Raw genomic sequence first — 18,868 nt, 5'->3', positions numbered from 1 at the left:
GTCGGCTATGTTACTGTCATGGTGGGAGGAAAGCCGCATCTTCACTCCAGACAATCCTTTTCTCCGTCACATCGCCTGGTATGGACGTTCTATTGATGACGTCCTGGCGGGAAGAGTGGAATTATGATTTACAGACAGCCTTTTTGGATTATGTTAACAGTAACGAGGATAATTTAGGCTTCACGATTGTGTCTGACCCCATTTCTATATCATTTTTGGATGTTACTCTAACCGGTAACATAGCCGACTGCTCAGCTGACACTAGTCTATATAGAAAGAAAATTTCTGGTAATTCTTTACTCCATGCGAAAAGCTCTCACCAGAAACATACCATCAATAATTAAACTTTGGGAGAATTCACTAGAGCTCGTCGGCTATGTTCCTCAGACACTGTTTTTGAAAGAGAGTTATTGAAAAAAGACTGAAACAAAGGGGTTATCCCCATGGCATTGGTCATAAGGCAAAAAACAGAGTAAGGAACAGACCCCGATCTGATTTTTTTGAAGAACGCGATCAACACTCAAATACACAACAACCTAATGATCCAAAGTGCCCACCAACCATCTCCACACAGTTAACAACTTACAATCATCAAAAATATTGTTAGTCGATATTTACCAATTCTGTGTGAAGACACAATTCTTGAGTCCATCCAAAAAGATGGCTGTAGTTTTGTTGCAAAATGCAACAATACAGTGGGAAATATATTATCACCAGGCCTGTTCACCTCTTCAGAAAAAAACTAAAATAAAAACTGGTTACGCCATCAGGGTGATGTCCCATGTGGACGTGCCCGATGTGCTACATGTAAATACATGCAGAAAACCACTGTTATAATTTCCACCACTACACAGCAATCATTCAAAATCCTTCACACATCTCAAGTACCACTACACATGTTGTTTACTGTATTACATGTACCATATAAGCTAAACAGTGCATAGGTTCTACGTGTAGACCTTTGAAAAAGAGGATATCTGGACATATCACAGGCGCTCGCACCAGTACACACAAAGGAGTCTTCAGGTGCATCTAAACACTTTAGAGAATTTCATGAGGGGTCTGTCTCCTCTCTTCAAGTCACTGCCTTAGAACATGTTCTGAACATATTAGAGGTGGTAATTGGAATAAAAAACTTAATGCCCGAGAGGTGTTCTGGATCCTCAAAATGTACACCAGGGCACCTCGGGGCATGAATTATCGTTCAGACAGACAGTAATGGACATGCTTAGGAAGGATCTGCACTTGTCTTGGAGATAAATGGCTATGTTGTGAGATTACCATAACACTGTGGCTAGCTGTTGTGAACTAGTATTTCCTTTTTGAGTTTTCTTCTTTGCCTACAAATCCCATAATTCCATATTCTTCCCTCCCACACATCAGCCACCCCACCCATTGAAACACAAATGAGCTGCATCCATTCAAAAGACCTGTGGTTTTCAATCAGGGTGCCTACAGCTGTTGCATTAGTTGCAGATTGATCCCTCCACCCATTGAAGCAGACAGGCTCCCTGTCATCAGCTGACTAGTGAGTCAGGTCTTGGCCGCATTGCAACCTGGGAAAAATATGAGACAACAGTCATTTTGTATGCTGTTAAAAATAAATATTGGGGTGAAAATCACAGAAGAATTGTGAGAAAACCATCACACACAGGTACAGACACTATATTATGAACTACACTAACTTTACAGCCCCTGTAGCATAGTCAAAAAAATAATAATCCTGGAATACCCCTTTAAGTGCGTTTTTCATGATGTGCGTTTTCTTTCTTAAGATCCACGTATGTTGGCGTACTTTTTTTTATCAGACATCATGTTGGCTGTTGAGAGGTATGACCTATTCCTATGCTTTAATTAGGCCAATGCTTTTTTCTGCTCTATAGCGCTCACTTGATACGTGCCAATGTGAATCAGGACATGGGCTTTTTTCAGTCCCTTGTTACATATATACATTTTTCTGACATGCCTTTTTTTTCTGAAATATATTTTGTGCATGTGTTCAGCTAAACAAATGTAACAAACAATTGAGCCAACAACACAATGTATGCGAAAAGGTTTTTCGATGTTAATATTATGTCCATTTATATATATATATCATTGTTTTTGGTGCTCAACCTTTCATATATATACATGGATTTCTCTATGTTACCTCTGCAGGCACCCAAAAAGTTAATGCCTCTTTGTCTGTGTCAGCGGCTGGTTCACAGGTGCACTTTTTCCTGTTGATTCAAGGGGGCCGTACTATACTGAGTAGGGTAATTTATTTGTACCTAAAGTTAATTTTAGTTTCATTTTATGCCTTGATAAAGGTTATACGAAACGCGTCGGTGTTTTTATCTGAACTGACTTTTTTGTGATTTTATCTCTATGGATTGAATAAAGAAGTGTGTTTTTTAATACCGGACTCCGGAGTGCTGGACTTATTGTTTTGGATTTCTTCCATTACCTCCCTCCAGAGATGAGCGAACTTACAGTAAATTTGATTCTTCACAAACTTCTCGGCTCGGCGGTTGCTGACTTTTCCTGCATAAATTAGTTCAGCTTTCTGGTGCTCCGGTGGGCTGGAAAAGGTGGATGCAGTCCTAGGAAAGAGTCTCCTAGGACTGTATCCACCTTTTCCAGCCCACCGGAGCACCGGAAAGCTGAACTAATTTATGCAGGAAAAGTCATCAACTGCTGAGCCGAGAAGTTCGTGACGAATCGAATTTACTGTAAGTTTGCTCATCTCTACCTCCCTCCTATGTTCTCAATGAATACAGCCAAGTGCCTGCCCGTGCATCTGGAGTCCAAACCGCGGGATATCTGCACTGAAACCCCGATAAGCTGTATCTATCTTTTTCTTTATATCTTTCCCAACCAGTGTGCCTACAGCTGTTGCAAAACTACAACTCCCGGCATGCCCGGACAGCTGTTGGCTGTCCGGGCATGCCGGGAGTTGTAGTTTTGCAACAGCTGGAGGCACCCTGGTTGGGAAACAGTGCCTTGGATAATTCCTATGCTCCATGTTCTCATCGCCTCCAGGTTAAACAGCGGGTAAAACACATCCAGAACATGTTTAGGCATGAGAGCTCCCGGCCTCCTTCGCTCTCTGTGCTCACAATGACCTTATTTTTACATCTGAAGAGAAAACAAAGAGCTTTTCACTGGACTTGAGCTCCGATCGGGTTTTCAGAAGCGATACAGTGTGCTTCAATAATTGATAAGCTGTCAGCGCTTTTGGGAATCTGCCTGCAAGCTACCAGTCCATTAGCTAAAATCCATACCTCCAGACACCCAGCACAGAACAGAAAAGGGAATGCGAGTTCTGCATTAACCCTGTCACCCAGGAATCTTGACGCACCAGGCCAATGGGTTTTTCTCTCCATAAAACACATCGTACCTATAGAAGTGCAGCACTCCGCGCCAATCCTTACAATGCCTCTGAGCCTGTTGCACGGATCCGTGAAGACAAATTCAATGAATACAAACCGTGGAAGGTAGATAGATTAGGGTTAACAGGGGACGCTCATGTGCAGTACGATGCTGGCCCTTCAAGCCGCTGAATTATATGTCTCTGCTGCTGAATTTGACAATCTAGGGCAGAATGGGGTCCTAGCAAGACTTCAAGAGAGACACGATTTATAATACATAGTGCAGAAAACAGTGCCGCAAGTCATATCTGTAATAGGAACGATGACAAATGTGGTCTTGGTTCCCTAGGAAGTATTAAAAAAATAAATAAAAAAAAAACACAATAAAAAAATAAATATAGGACTACTACACTAAACCCACTTTATTTTATAATTTATTACAATATAGGGTTGAGGGGGCCAGCTGAAAACTTGTCATAAGGCAGGTGCTCATCGCTCTGGGGCATCCACAAAATGCCCATAAATTATTAAAAAGTGCCCTATACCATATGGTAATAACTAGAGGATTTTGGTCCAGGCTACATGTTGGTGGTGAATATAGAGTAGTAATAGTACCTGAGGGGATACCGTATTTTTCGTCCTATAGGACGCACCGGCGTATAAGACGCATCCAATTTTTAGGGGCAAAATCTTAAAAAATAAAGATTTTTAACCCAATAGTGGTCTTCAACCTGCGGACCTCCAGATGTTGCAAAACTACAACTCCCAGCATGCCCGGACAGCCTTCGGCTGTCCGGGCATGCTGGGAGTTGTAGTTTTGCAACAGCTGGAGGTCCGCAGATTGAAGACCACTGCAGGAGGAGGTAATACTCACGTGTCCCCGCCGCTCCGGACCCGTCACCGCTGCCCTGGATGTCGCTATATCACTGTCGCCGTGTCCCCGTCGCTCTGGAATGTCTCTGCTGCCGGCCGGGTATCCTCGCTCTCCGTCGCCGCCATCACGTCGTTACGCACGCCGACGCACGTACGCGACGACGTGATGAAGAGGAAGGAGAGCGCCGGCCATACAGGGGATCCCTGAACGGAGAAGACACCGAGGAGGCAGGTAAGGTCCCCCCGGTGTCCTGTAAGCACTAACCCGGCTATTCAGTCGGGCTGTTCGGGACCGCCACGGTGAAATCGCGAACAGCCTGACTGAACAGCCGGGTTAGTGTCACTTTCGCTTCAGACATGGCGGTCAGTTTTGATCGCCGCGTCTGAAGGGTTAATACAGGGCATCACTGCGATCGGTGATGTCCTGTATTAGCCGCGGGTCCCGGCCGTTGATGGCCGCAGGGACCGCCGCGATAGGGGTGTATTCGCCGTATAAGACGCACCGACTTTTTCCCCCCAGTTTTGGGGAAGAAAAAGTGCGTCTTATACGGCGAAAAATACGGTACATTGAGAAGAAGGTTACCTCTGTACTAGCCCCTCTTTCCTAATCTCAGGCTCTTCCACAGCTGCCCAAACTCTAGTAGATCCTAACGGGTCTGGGAGCATCTACAAATAAAAGTAATGTGATACATGCATACAGATCCATTCTACTGATTTTGTCTCTGTAAGCTACATAGCTGCATCAATACTTTTTTTGAAAGTATTTATTTAAGGCATTTTCAAAAGGGTGCACCTACTTATGGAATTCAGATTCACAGCCCAGCTGTTAAAGGGGTACACCCGTGGAAAACCTTTTTTTATTTTTTAAATAAACTGGTGTAAGAAAGTTAAAGAGATTTGTAAATTACTTCTATTAAAAAAAATCTTAATCCTTCAAGTACTTATTAGCTGCTAAATACTACAGAGGAAATGGTTTTCTTTTTGGAACACAGAGCTCTCTGCTGACATCTCTGTCCATTTTAAGAACTGTCCAGAGTAGGAGAAATTCCCCATAGCAAACATATGCTGTTCTGGACAGTTCCTGATATGGACAGAGATGTCAGCAGAGACATTTCCTCTGTAGTATTCAGCAGCTAATAATTACAGGAAGGATTAAGATTTTTTAATAGAAGTAATTTACAAAGCTTTCTGGCGCCAGTTGATTAAAAAAAAAAAAGTTTTCCACGGGAGTACCCCTTTAAAGTGGTTGTACCATAATTCTAAGTTATGCCTTATCCACAGGGATTACTAGCTGATGGGTGGTGGTCACATTGCTCATAAGAATGGACGTAAATGGAGCAACAGAGCGCATGCTCAGCCACCGCTCTAGTCACTGTCTATGGGACATCTGACCATTGGGGAGTTCCATAGAGAATGAAAGAAACAACTATCAAGGTGGACAAGTGACCTCCATTCTTGTTAATGGGGGGGCCCAGTGGTTAGACCCTTCATCTCCCCTGTGTCACATTCATTACTGTCCCTACATCTTCCCAGTGTGTCAGTTATTACTGTCCCCTCATCTTCCCGTGTGTCAGTCATTACTGTCCCTTCATTTCCCCAGTTGGTACAAGGAGACAAAAAAACAACAAGGAGGTGCGCCCCTAGTGAGGACCGTCTAGGTAGGAAAAAGCGGAGTGAAGAGAAAAATGGGTCCTTACCCTTGGGTGTTGCACTTAGAGCACAACACCTACAGTAGCGTCTGGAATGAATGGAGAGCCGGACAGCTGCCACGAGGAACTTCCCGGAGTGACTTCAGTCTCACCGGTAGCGAAGCATAGGTAGAGAGATAGAGAAAGGTGTTCCCCTCAATAACGGCGCTGTTATTGAGGGGAACACCTTTCTCTACCTTCATTTCCTCAGTGTCACAGTCATTACTGTCCCCACATCTCTGTGTGTTACAGTCATTACTGTCCTCTCATCTACTCCCTGTGTGTCAATTATTAATGTCCCCAGCCAATGGCTGACTAGACATGCTGGAGTTGTAGTTTTTCAACAGCTGGAGGCACACTGGTTGGGAAACACTGATTTATACTTTCAGTGATAAAAAGTTAATTGCTGGCAGGGAGAGCCCCTATAAATGAGTTACAAGAGAGTAGACAAAACATGGCTACTTGCTTTATGACACAGTGCCACTCTTGGCCAAAGGCAGCTCAGATCTATAGTAAAATGCAATACAAGACATAGTACAGAGAAAAAAGTGCGACAATGTTTCCAGAAGCAAGCAGCCATGTTTCTCTAATCTTGCATGGTCCTTTATGGTGCTCATTCTAAAGAGTCTCACTACATCTGTACTTGTTTTCTACCCCAAGAAGAAACCCTACTATCACAGGAAGTCTATAAACTTCCATAATGTTGATACATACACGTTAGCTGCAATAAAACCATTAAACCGCTGCTCTCTCTGCCATTTCTGGAGCTTTTATTTGAGTTATCCGCAGTGTTAACTACATTGTTGAGTGCAAAGAAAATTGTTCTCTGCTCCACAGGAAACAGACTAATTTCCAGGCTCAATCACAACAATTATGCTATTTACCAAATCCAGCTAAAGACACCACTTAGTGTGAAAGTATGCATCCAATCTAATCAGGAACCCAATTTACCAATCTGCCGCCATTCCTGGCGTTGAGTGGCCATAAGTGACTTAGACTGCTCGCACCAACCACAGAGCATTTCAATTCATGCAACCACTTATGGGCGAAAACATCCTAATAAGTGTAAAAAAACAAAAGGCAATAAGGATCATAAAGCAAAAGTGTTGAGTAGAAAAATTATCGGATTTTTTAACCCCAGAAACAGTGCCACTCCTAATCATAGGCTATTTCTGGTATTGTAGCTGAAAAGTTTAAAGGGGTACTTCGGCCCCAAGACATCTCATCCCCTATCCATAGGATAGGGAATAAGATGTCTGAGCGCAGGGGTCCCGCTGCTGGGGACCCCCGCAATCTTGCATTCGGCACCCACCTCTTTGAGCTGCACACCGCACTGCCAGCTCATAAACTGCCGGGTGCCGACCACAGGGCCGGAGTATCGTGACGCCACGACTCCGCCCCCGTGTGATGTCACGCCCCACCCCCGCCATGCAAGTCTATGGGAGGGGGCGGGACGGCCGTCACGCCCCCTCCCATAGACTTGCATAGCAGGGGCAGGGGGTGACGTCACGATACTCCGGCCCCGTGGTCGGCACCCGGCAGTTTGTGAGCTGGCAGTGCGGCGTGCATCTCAAACAGGTGGGTGCCAAATGCAAGATTGCGGGGGTCCCCAGCAGCGGGACCCCCGCGGTCAGACATCTTATTCCCTATTCTTTGGATAGGGGATAAGATGTCTTAGGGCCGGAGTACCCCTTTAATGCACGAAAACCAGACCACAGTCAACAGATAAGTTAGTGAGTTATTAGAGGGGGTCCATTGTCCAGGACCCTCACCTCATCGCCAAAATGGTAAATGGTTAAAGTGCTTCTCTGTCTCTGGAGGACCAGATCAGTCCTGCAACAGACAGCCCATTGGTTTCAATCTGTAATGCCCAATCCCCCCCCCCCCCCTTGCGGGAGTCCCACCCAAATAAAGAACTGGACACTCACTGCCAGGATTTCCTACAGATTACAGCTGGTTCCTGATCTGCTTATTGTCAACAGATGCTTCAAACAAGTAGGTATTGTCCAAAGAGGAAAAACTTTAAATTCATTTATTGATTAGATTAAATTAGGCATTAATCCTAGTCTATTTTATCTATGGTTGCCGAGCAGTTAAAAGTAATTTATAGCAGTTATAATGCAAATCAGGGGAATTTTTAGAGGAACACTCCAGGCCAAACTGATACACAGTGTTATGCTTACTACAAGGTACAGGGCTCTCTTAAAATCCCAGCATCAGGCATCATGTTTCCTATTTCCCGTTAGTACCTACATTGAACATGCGTCCAATCTACAGGCATCAATAGAGCAGGAGAAGATGAGAAAATCAATATAGAAGTTTTGTGGGGAAAGTTCCAGGATAAATTGTAATTTATTCATGTTATCTCAGTTCATTCTGGGCTAAGTATTCAAGTTGGTGGACCAACACAATTAGGGTTGTCCCGATACCATTTTTTAAGACAGAGTACGAGTACAGATACTTTAATTCTAGTACTCGCCGATACCAAGTACGAGTACTTTTATTTTAAAGGGAATCTGACACCAGGGTGACCCGGTTTCTGGCGCTGTTTACCGTATGATATGTGGGTCCTTGTTGTGTACAATGGAGGCGGCTGCTGTAGTATGAACAAAGATTTCTCTCTTCTCCATTGGACAGAACCCGGAATTTGCATTGGCGGTGAGACCGATGACCACATGGTGAGCAACGGCAGAAACCGGGTCACCTGCATCATCTATCTATAAATTCAAGTTAGTGCAGGTGACTCTGCTGTAAGATTGTCTTTAATAGTAGGTAGTATCCCTGGCAGTCATTAGTAGCAGCCACCCTGTAGACAGCAGCCCCCACCTATAGACTGCAGGCCCCCTTGTAGACAGCAGCCCCCACCTATAGACTGCAGGCCCCCTTGTAGACAGCAGCCCCCCCTATAGACTGCAGGCCCCACTTGTAGACAGCAGCCCCCCCCTTTAGACAGTGGGCCCTGTTTAGACAGCAGCAAGCCCCCCCCCCCCCCCCCCGTTTAGACAGCAGAAGCAGGGCCCCCCGTTTAGACAGCAGCAGGGCCCCCCTTTAGACAGCAGCAGCAGGGCCCCCCTTTAGACAGCGGCAGCAGCAGGGCCCCTTTAGACAGCAGCAGCAGGGCCCCCTTTAGGCAGTAGCAGGGCCCCCCTTTAGACAGCAGCAGCAGGGCCCCCCTTTAGACAGCAGCAGGGCCCCCCTTTAGACAGAAGCAGGGCCCCCCTTTAGACAGCAGCAGGGCCCCCCTTTAGATGTATTGTATATATATCATCTGCTCAGCTCCTCCTGCTCTATAACATAATACCTGCAGATTGTACTGTATTGTATCTATCATCTGCTCAGCTCCTCCTGCTCTATAACCCGATACCTGCAGATTGTACTGTATTGTATATATCATCTGCTCAGCTCCTCCTGCTCTATAACCCGATACCTGCAGATTGTACTGTATTGTATATATCATCTGCTCAGCTCCTCCTGCTCTATAACATGATACCTGCAGATTATACTGTATTGTATATATATCATCTGCTCAGCTCCTCGTGCTCTATAACATGATACCTGCAGATTGTACTGTATTGTATATATCATCTGCTCAGCTCCTCCTGCTCTATAACATGATACCTGCAGATTGTACTGTATTGTATATATCATCTGCTCAGCTCCTCCTGCTCTATAACCCGATACCTGCAGATTGTACTGTATTGTATATATCATCTGCTCAGCTCCTCCTGCTCTATAACATGATACCTGCAGATTATACTGTATTGTATATATATCATCTGCTCAGCTCCTCCTGCTCTATAACCTGATACCTGCAGATTGTACTGTATTGTATATATAATCTGCTCAGCTCCTCCTGCTCTATAACCTGATAACTGTAGATTGTACTGTATTATACATATCATCTGTTCAGCTCCTCCTGCTCTATAACATGATACCTGCAGATTGTACTGTATTGTATATATCACCTGCTCAGCTCCTCCTGCTCTATAACATGATACCTGCAGATTTTACTGTATTGTATACATCATCTGCTCAGCTCCTCCTGCTCTATAACATGATACCTGCAGATTGTACTGTATTGTATATATCATCTGCTCTGTTCCTCCTGCTCTATAACATGATACCTGCAGATTACACTGTATTGTATATATATCATCTGCTCAGCTCCTCCTGCTCTATAACCTGATAACTGTAGATTGTACTGTATTTTATATATCATCTGCTCAGCTCCTCCTGCTCTATAACATGATACCTGCAGATTGTACTGTATTGTATATATCATCTGCTCTGCTCCTCCTGCTCTATAACATGATACCTGCAGATTGTACTGTATTGTATATATCATCTGCTCAGGTCCTCCTGCTGTATAACATGATACCTGCAGATTGTACTGTATTGTATATATCATCTGCTCAGCTCCTCCTGCTCTATAACATGATACCTGGAGATTGTACTCTATTGTATATATATATATATATATATATATATATATATATATCATCTGCTCAGCTACTCCTGCTCTGTAACATGATACCTGAAGATTGGACTGTATGTCCCACATGACAGGTTCACTTTAAGCTGTCAATAGACAGTAACATCTATTAACAATCTAACATTGTTAAAGCTTAAAAAACAAGGACTCTAGTCTTTTTGTTTCCCACAGTGATAAGCAGCATGAGAATTGTCTAGTGGCCTCCTATACTGATATCAGATGTGAAAATGCAGAACTGGGTCAAATGACTGAAAACAGCTAAAGCTTCCATCATGTCTGCACAGAAAGTTGAAGAAACATCAGCAGACTGATAGCATTTGTACAGTTAATATGTAACACAATGTGCAGACAAGGCACAAACACTATCGTACCAGGCAAGTGTCAGTGCTCTGCCCACAAGAGATTTCCATGTAAAGAGGAAAGTGTGTGACAACAAACATCATTTAACAGCAACAGAAGGGAAAAAGCTAATGCCTGAACTTTGGTCATCAAGTAAAGCCTCTGTATGGGTGCATTCACACCACCTTTTTGCCATCTGGCTGCTGAATTTGGCCAGACCCGCACTGCATCCTATTCCTTTAAATGAGATGGCTGGAGTCAGATTGTAACTCCGATCGGGTCATTTTTGCAAGGTATCTGGTGTTGTCGCCAGTATGCTGCGATTTTCAGGTTGCAATAAAACGGATACGGTGCAAAACTTAGCCGAGTAGAGTCACAATCTGACACAGCAAGCTCATTTAAATGATTGGGATGCGATGCAGCCTGTTTTTTAATTTCCCTGCCGGATATGGCAGCCGGATGGCTAAAACGTGGTGTGAATGCACCCTTATAATGTGAACCATGTCAGTTTTATTTGCTTACATTATGTGACAATTTACTGCTACAAAATGCAACATACAACACCCAAGACAAAAAGAGACTTGTTTCATCAATGAGGATCTGTGTGCAACACTGTCATATTTAATAGAAACATCTACACAGTGTCAGACAGTACCCACGTTTCTAGACTGGAGTTCATAATAACACATCTGATCCTGACATATCTCTGGAGGCAGCTGTTATCCTCAGCATTGGGAACGAAGATCACATTCAGACTCAGATGAAGACCAGGCCTGGATCCCGTAAGTCTGTGTAGATGCGTAGGAGTCTCTGGGCAGCAGCACTGGAGATGATGTCTTCATCCACACCCAGGCGCTCTCTCAGGTTCTTTACTTCTTTTAGTAAGAGCTGAATATGAAGACAGATAAAATCAGATTGTACTCAAATTAGTGACTTTCAATTTCTAATGCCAACATTCACACATTACAATTTTTTCTTAAGCTGCACATGACAAGTAGAGAAGACTACCTCCTACCAGGATATGATTCTTACTGGAAAGCAAATAAAAAAACACGACCCCTTAGGCCTCATTCACACTATAGAAATTCCAGGAGGATTCTGCTTACAGACAGTAAGCACCAGTATGGAATTTCCGTAGTATGAGCTGAGCAGCAGACTCCCATTAAGATCAATAGGAGTCTGCAGCGAGTGGAATCCATGCAGAATTTCCTAGTTAGTAGAAATTCTGCAGTGTGAACAGTCCCTTAAATCAGACAGTTTTGCTGTTAGTCAGTTTTCATTTATCCCCCTACAATGAAAAAGGGAGGGGGCTACATTATACATAAAATACATCTAGAATGTTTCCATACAGGAAACCTCCAGCTGTTGCAAAACTACAAATCCCAGCATGCCCAGACAGCTTTTGACTGTCCAGGCATGCTGGGAGTTGTAGTTTTTGAACAGCTGGAGGCACCCTGTTTGAGAAACACTGCGATAAACAATCAGCTGAGGTGTGCAGTGATGGGAAAAAAAGGGATTTTTGTCTTACCGTAAAATCCTTTTCTCGGAGGATCCATCGGGGGACACAGACCTTGGGTATATGCTGTTGTTGCTAGGAGACTTGAAACTATGGAAACCAAAAAGTCGGCTCCTCCCAGCAGGATATACCCGCCTACAGAGCCTGAGGTAATCAGTTTAGTCACCAAGCAGTAGGAGATGACCGAGAGGTAGAGAACCAAGACCAGTCCGAGGCAACCAGAACAAAAAATAACTGAACACACCCTCGGACAGGTAACCAAAAACAGGAACACCAAAGAAAAGGGTGGGAGCTGTGTCCCCCAATGGATCCTCCGAGAAAAGGATTTTACGGTAAGACAAAAATCCCTTTTTCTCTATCGGCTCCATTGGGGGACACAGACCTTGGGACGTACCAAAGCCCTTGGGTGGGTAAGGAATCAGTCAGGTGAACGGCTGGACCACCGCCGCCTGCAACGCCTTACGGCCCAGAGTAGCATCAGCTGATGCAAAAGTATGAATCTGGTAGAACCTTGTGAAAGAGAGCAAAGACGGCCACGTGACCGTTGTACAGAACTGCGAGGCCGAAGCCACGAAGTGAAAGACCAAGGATGCCCGAAAAACGGCCGGAATGAGCCAAAACCCGTAAGGGGGAATCTTCCCCTTGCAGCGGTAAGCAGACCGGATCCACCGTAAAATGGTGGCCGTAGAAGCAGGTCATCCTGTAAGACGACCTTCCGGAAAAACAAAAAAGGAGTCACACTGCCGAAAGGAAGTGACTGAGAGATAAGTCCGAACAGCCCTCTCCGCAACCAGTTTGTGGAGAAAACTCCCTGGGATGAGAAGGGGCCGGACAAAAGGACGGCAGGACGATGTCCTCATTGAGATGAAAAAGTCGAAATCATCTCATGTAAAAAGGACGGACCTGGACAGAAAACAACTTGTCCTGGTATACAACCAGGAAGGCAGAACGGCAAGAGAAAACTGCCAGCTCTGATACCCAGCTAACAGAGGTAAGAGTAATAAGGAACACCACCTTCCAGGGAAGGAGGCGAAGAGGAATGTCCCTGAGAGGTTCAAAAGGAGCGCCTTGCAGGGCACCTAAGACCAAGTGTAAGTCCCAAGGGGGAGAAGGGGACCAAGAAGGAGGGGCAGCGTGTGCCACTCCCTGAAGCAGGTCTGGACATGAGAATTGAACGCCAGGGGACTTTGAAAAGGAATGAAAAGGGCCGAACTTTGATCCTAAAGGGAGCAGAGAACCAACCCTTGGGCCAACCCTGACTGGAAATGGAAAAGGGGTCGGGGAAGGAAAACCACGACCAGAGAAAAAAGGCTGAAATTCACACAAATGAAAATAAGACCACCAGGTATGGTGGTAAATCTTCGCAGAGGAAGGCTTGCGAGCCCTCAGCATGTTGCGAACCACTTGGGAAGAGAAACCGCGGTCTCAACCTCCACGTCGTCAAAAGCCAAGACAGTAAATAGGGGTGGCACAGGGGACCTAAGATAGGAGGTCTGGGCGAGAGGGAAGGCACAGCGGTAAGTCGTTAGGAGCCTGACCACGACAACATACCACGACCGCAAGAGCCAGGCTGGGCCACGAGAATGGCGGGAATGCCCTCTGCTGCGAGTTTCCTCAGGACTCTGGAATGAGAGTAAGGGGAGGAAACAGATAAGGTAGGGCAACCCGACCAGGAGAGAGGAACGCTGCAGTTATGGCGGGACGAGTAGAGGTCCACGCCTGGAGCGCCCTAGAGGTTGCAGGTCACTGCAAACACCTCCGGATGTAGGGACCACTTGCCTTGGACAGCTGAGGACCGGCTGAGACAGACCCACCTATCAGTTGAATATGTCCAGAATGAAGATCGCTGAGATGGTCGGAAACTTGAGTTCCGCCCAGAAGGGAATTTTCCAAAGAAGCAAGCAAATATAGAATTGCCCTACTCCCAGCATGTTGATGGGGAGAAGGGCTTCTGTGGGGACCAAGGCCCCAGACCGGTCGGTCCTTGAAAACACCTCCCCAGTCCAACAGACCGGCAGGAAGGAGCAGGAAGGAGCGCCCCTGAAAGGCAGAGGTAAACAAAGCCACCATAGAAGGGACCGACAAGACTGTCGAGAGAGAACGATCTTGCAGTCGAGAGACAAAGGGGACCTGTCCTACCGGAAGAGAATCACTAGTTGAAGAGGTCGGTGATGAAACTGGGTGAATGGCAGCTGACCCAGGACAGTATGCAAAAGCGAATGGAAACTGGAGCAGGATGCCGAAGTTATCTGACTCCTGACAAGAGAGTCAGCCGAATGTCCGGCAGAGACTAAAGCGGGCAGAGGCCGCGTCGAACTGGAGCCCCAGGGGGAGAGGTTAAACTTGTCATGATTAACCATCCAACCGAAGAGAAAACAAGGGTTGGAGGTTGAGACTAAGACTCCCCAGAGTCTGAGCCCTGGTTGGAGCTCTCATCAGGAGGTCGTCCAAGAAAGGAATCACTGAAACAACTCTTGCCTGTAACAGGGCTATCACAGGAGTCAGGTCCTTGGTAAGGACCCGCGGAGTAGTGGTCAGACCGAAAGGGAGAGCCACAATAGAAAATGGCCGTCCGGAACTGCAAAGCGGAAGTACCGCTGATAACCGGGAAATATTGGAATGTGGAGGCAGGCATTCTTGATGTCCACCGAGGGAAGAAAAACTCCCCTTGAACCATGCGCCCGTCTTGGGGACCCCAAAGAGGTTGGAATTAAAAAAACTCAAAAACGTTCCCCTGAAGGAACCGGGACAATTACTCCCTGGATGAAAGGGAACTGGAACGCGCCCCGAAATGCCTCCGCTAGAGAGGAGGACCGGAGGGTCCAGGAAAGAAAAAAGCAGTCCCATGAAAGGGAAGCAAATTCGACCAACCACCCGAGAAAAGTCGGCGGGTGGGGGCGACCCCTCAGGCCGAGGTAGGCTTACGGGTGCCTGATGGGGCCGCAAAACGGCCGGAACGGTTAGCCGACCTCCGGGATGGACGGGTCCGGAAGGAGGGAGCCCTCTTCCCATGAAGGCGCCTGGCTGGACCATTGTTGGTACCAAAGGTCCGCAGGACCGGAAGGAGGACGACTTCCGATGGAAGGAGGTTCTGCGAGCCTTATCCAGAGGTATAAGGAATTCTTTCTGCCCGTCGCCTCACTTCTTGAAGGCTGTGTCCGCATTCCAGGCTATAAGCCACATGGAGCGAAGGAGGGCTACCAGGTAGCCTGTGGCAAAGGCAGCACTGCGGTTGTGCATGGAAGCAGAACCCAGAAAATCTGCGACGTAGGAGCATCGGAGAGCTAGTCTAGATAAATCCCCTGGAGGGATCCTGAATACTACCCTGGCAGAGTTGGGAGACCATACTGAAAGGCATCTGACACCCAGACAGAAGCAAAAGCAGGAAAAAAGGAAGAACTTGCTGTCTCAAAAGGCAAATTTTGCCAAAGTCTCCCCCTTCTTGTCCGCTGGATCCTTGAAGGCAGCTGCATTACCCAATGGCAGGACAGTCGCCTTAGAGAGGCGGGAGACCGGTAGATCCACAGTTGGAGAGGAGGTCCACCGAGCAATGAGGTCCTCTGCAAAGGTATACCGCGCTTGAACCTTCTTCGTTTCCTGAAACTTTTTGTCAGGGTGCCTTCAGGCGGACTCCAGCAGGGCATCAAATTCAGTGTGAGAGCTGAAAGTCTTGGGTGCCGGTCGGGCACGAAGAAAGGAGACTCCTGGAGACACGTCCGAAGTTCCTGGGTCCTTTAGCTGGAAGGTGTCTCATATGGCCGAAACCAATGAGTACACCACATCAGGCATATCCGTGCAGCCCTCTGAGTTGGAGGCCGAATCAGAAACCTCATCCACAAGTTCTTCCAGGTGAATGAGAACGAGGTGAGGCAGCCCTGGAAGAGGTCGGGCACGATGAAAGGCAACTTCTGGAGCCACGTCCAAAGTTCCTGGGTCCTCTAGATGAAAGGTGTCTCTTATGGCCGAAACCAATTAGTTCACCGTGTTGGCAGAATCCGAGCGGTCCTCTGAGTCAGATGCCGATTTGGAAACATCATCCACAAGCTCTCCAGGTGAATGGGAACGCGTTGAGGCGGCCCTAGATGAGGGAGAGACTGACCCGGTATGCGGCTCTGGAGAGCCAGAGCGGCGACTGCGGGAGCTTCCTCTGGAAGAGGGATGCTTGTGATAAGCTGAGGTAGCGGGGCGAGACCTATGATGGGAACGCCCGTACCTGTCCGAAGACCCCGGGGATGATTCAGAGGAAACACCCCTATTACGCTTGCGAGAAGCGTAGGGAGAAGGGGAGCGAGTCCCCCCGGAGAGCCGACGGAGGGAGGACCTCTCCAAGGCAGTCACCACAGAACGGGAGACCTGCGCCAAGTTGGATATAGACTATGAGAGAGAAGAAACCCAGGCTAGAGGGATGGCCGAATCCACCGGGTCTGGTAGAACATCCAGGGTAGTAATAGCCGGGGGGTCTAGGGAAGCAGTGGTGCAGGCAGAACAACGAGGTTCAGCAGAACCAGACATTTTTGTGATACAGTTATTACAGGTGGAAAAAGTAACTAAGGACCCAGCTATGTGTTTAGAGGAAGGAACAGTTCTGTGCACGGACATAGTACGAAAAAGAACGGTCTCACCCAAATCTGTGTCCCTCAGGCTGCTGTTGTGAGAAGAACTCCGGCAGAGAGAGGGAGAGAGCAAACGCTGGACCAATGGCCAGAGGGGGCGTGCTAGTAACAAGGGCACTGTTGAATGGTCCTGCAACACCCTGCGCACACACAGCGCTGATTGGAGGGTATTCGTGCCCTCCTGAAAAGCTTTGGCGGTCCTGGGTGGGCGGAGCTAAAGTGTACCAGACTGCCGAAGTAATAATAGTCCGATCCATGATGGCACCTGCTCCCGGCCCCGAGCGCACATGCGAACGCATATGCGCCTCGGGGGAACGGAGCGGGCGAACGCCGTCGGCAGTTACACTGCCAAAGTGAAAGTAAAACCGGCGCTCTGTGGCCGGACTGGAGGAGTGCCGCAGTAATGAGAGACATGCCGCGGCTGCAGAAGCAGCCGCGTTATACAGTGCACCAAACACACACCTGCCCACACATATATGTGCCACTGCTCACACCCCATAATAAAACTTTCCCCCATAGAAGGCAAAAAGGAGGGAAAAAATCCTCCTGGCCAGTCCCATTAGCCTCCATACAAAAAAGGTGGGCCACAAACTTGGGGTCTACAGCTGTTGAGAATCCAGTACCTAAGGATAAAAAGGGGAAATATACTCACCTTAGTCTGAAGAACTTACCTAATGAAGTCTTCAGTCATGAAGTCTTCAGCCATCTTTTGTCACCTGCATCACGCCGGTCTTGAAAAGCGAGACGAGCAGGGAAAGGTGGGGGACCCGGACCCATGAGGTACAACCCCAGGCGCTGGCCGTTGGCGAGAGGGGGTTGACAGTACATCCACGATGTCTGTGCCCCCTCAATCGCAAATGGGGAAACAGTGAACGCTATGTTCCTGAGTCCCCACCTGAAAACAGGAAAATAAAAGGAAATAAGAAACTAAACGTCCCTAATCTAGAAAAATAAAAAAGTTAGACCAGGTCTGGGGAAAACTCAGACCAGTGTCCATCTCCTGCAGACACTAAGCTTAAACTGATTACCTCAGGCTCTGTAGGCGGGTATATCCTGCTGGGAGGAGCCAATTTTTTGGTATCCATAGTGTCAAGTCTCCTAGCAACAACAGCATATACCCAAGTCTGTGTCCCCCAATGAAGCCGATAGAGAAATGTGCTTTTTTTTTTTATGTAAATTACGTAAAGCGTGTAGGATGGAGAATTAGACTGTTTTCATAACTTGTGCTGTAACATAAACAGGGTAACTTGCAGTGTTATAGTGCTGACAAAATATTTTTGTGCGCCTGAGATTGGCAAGGACTTCCCTTATTTTGGGCATTTGTGGGAGGTAGAAAATATCCTGTATATCCATAGTGGGTTTTGGCCACTCAGCTTCCTAAAAGATACATATATATATATATATATATATATATATATATATATATATATATATATAATAGAGCTAGTAATGTTTTCAGCTGAAGACACTAAAGTAATTGTGCCTGACATGCCTACCCATGACCGTGCCACACAGCCTGAGCAGGTATATGCAATGTGTCAACTGGTTGGCAAAGAAACTGCAGTCAAAGTAGAAGACGGACTTAGCTACAATGCTCCTGTACTTTATTTGTTCTATGACAGATAAAGGAAAATGTAATTTTTTGTTGTATCAATAAATACAATCTAACAAAAAAAAAAAAAGAAAAGAAAAAAGAGGATATTAGCTCAAGAGCGTCCATATAGGTTGTGGTTACTAATGGCAAAAGTGTCTCAAAATGTGTGCGTTGTGACTGATAGCAACTTAGAAAACAGCGTTGCCATGACAGTTTCCTGTACAACTAATGTGATCGCTAGTGAAAACCAGATGTCTATGTCACTAGTCACGGATGACTCAAAAGTATATGGGGGAGCTAATGTCAAAACTGTGAGCGAGGCGTGTGAAAGCAGCTACGACTGCTGTGTGTGGGATGGAAGTTAGATGGCTTGTGGTATGAATCACACTGCTGGGGGTTACAG

At 46.5% G+C, this 18,868-nt stretch overlaps 1 protein-coding gene across 11 annotated transcripts in view; it reads right to left on the bottom strand.

The window, feature by feature from the left end:
- FAAP100 (FA core complex associated protein 100) overlaps positions 1 to 18,868 on the bottom strand; it is a 230,956-nt gene that overhangs the window by 163,580 nt on the left and 48,508 nt on the right. For 10 of the 11 annotated variants that reach the window (XR_008849488.1, XR_008849483.1, XR_008849484.1 and 7 more), the window contains one exon: positions 11,402 to 11,630. Coding sequence is in view for 1 of the 11 variants with exons in the window: in XM_056549728.1 (XP_056405703.1) it covers positions 11,499 to 11,630 (132 nt within the window). In the remaining 10 variants the exon portion in view is untranslated. Of the gene's footprint in view, positions 1 to 11,213; positions 11,631 to 18,868 lie in introns of those variants that run through there. The other variant, XM_056549728.1, reaches the window with a different exon arrangement.

Source organism: Hyla sarda, chromosome 13 (genome assembly GCF_029499605.1).
Source record: "Hyla sarda isolate aHylSar1 chromosome 13, aHylSar1.hap1, whole genome shotgun sequence".
Classification (NCBI taxonomy): domain Eukaryota; kingdom Metazoa; phylum Chordata; class Amphibia; order Anura; family Hylidae; genus Hyla; species Hyla sarda.
This window is presented reverse-complemented; position numbering and strand designations above follow the sequence as displayed.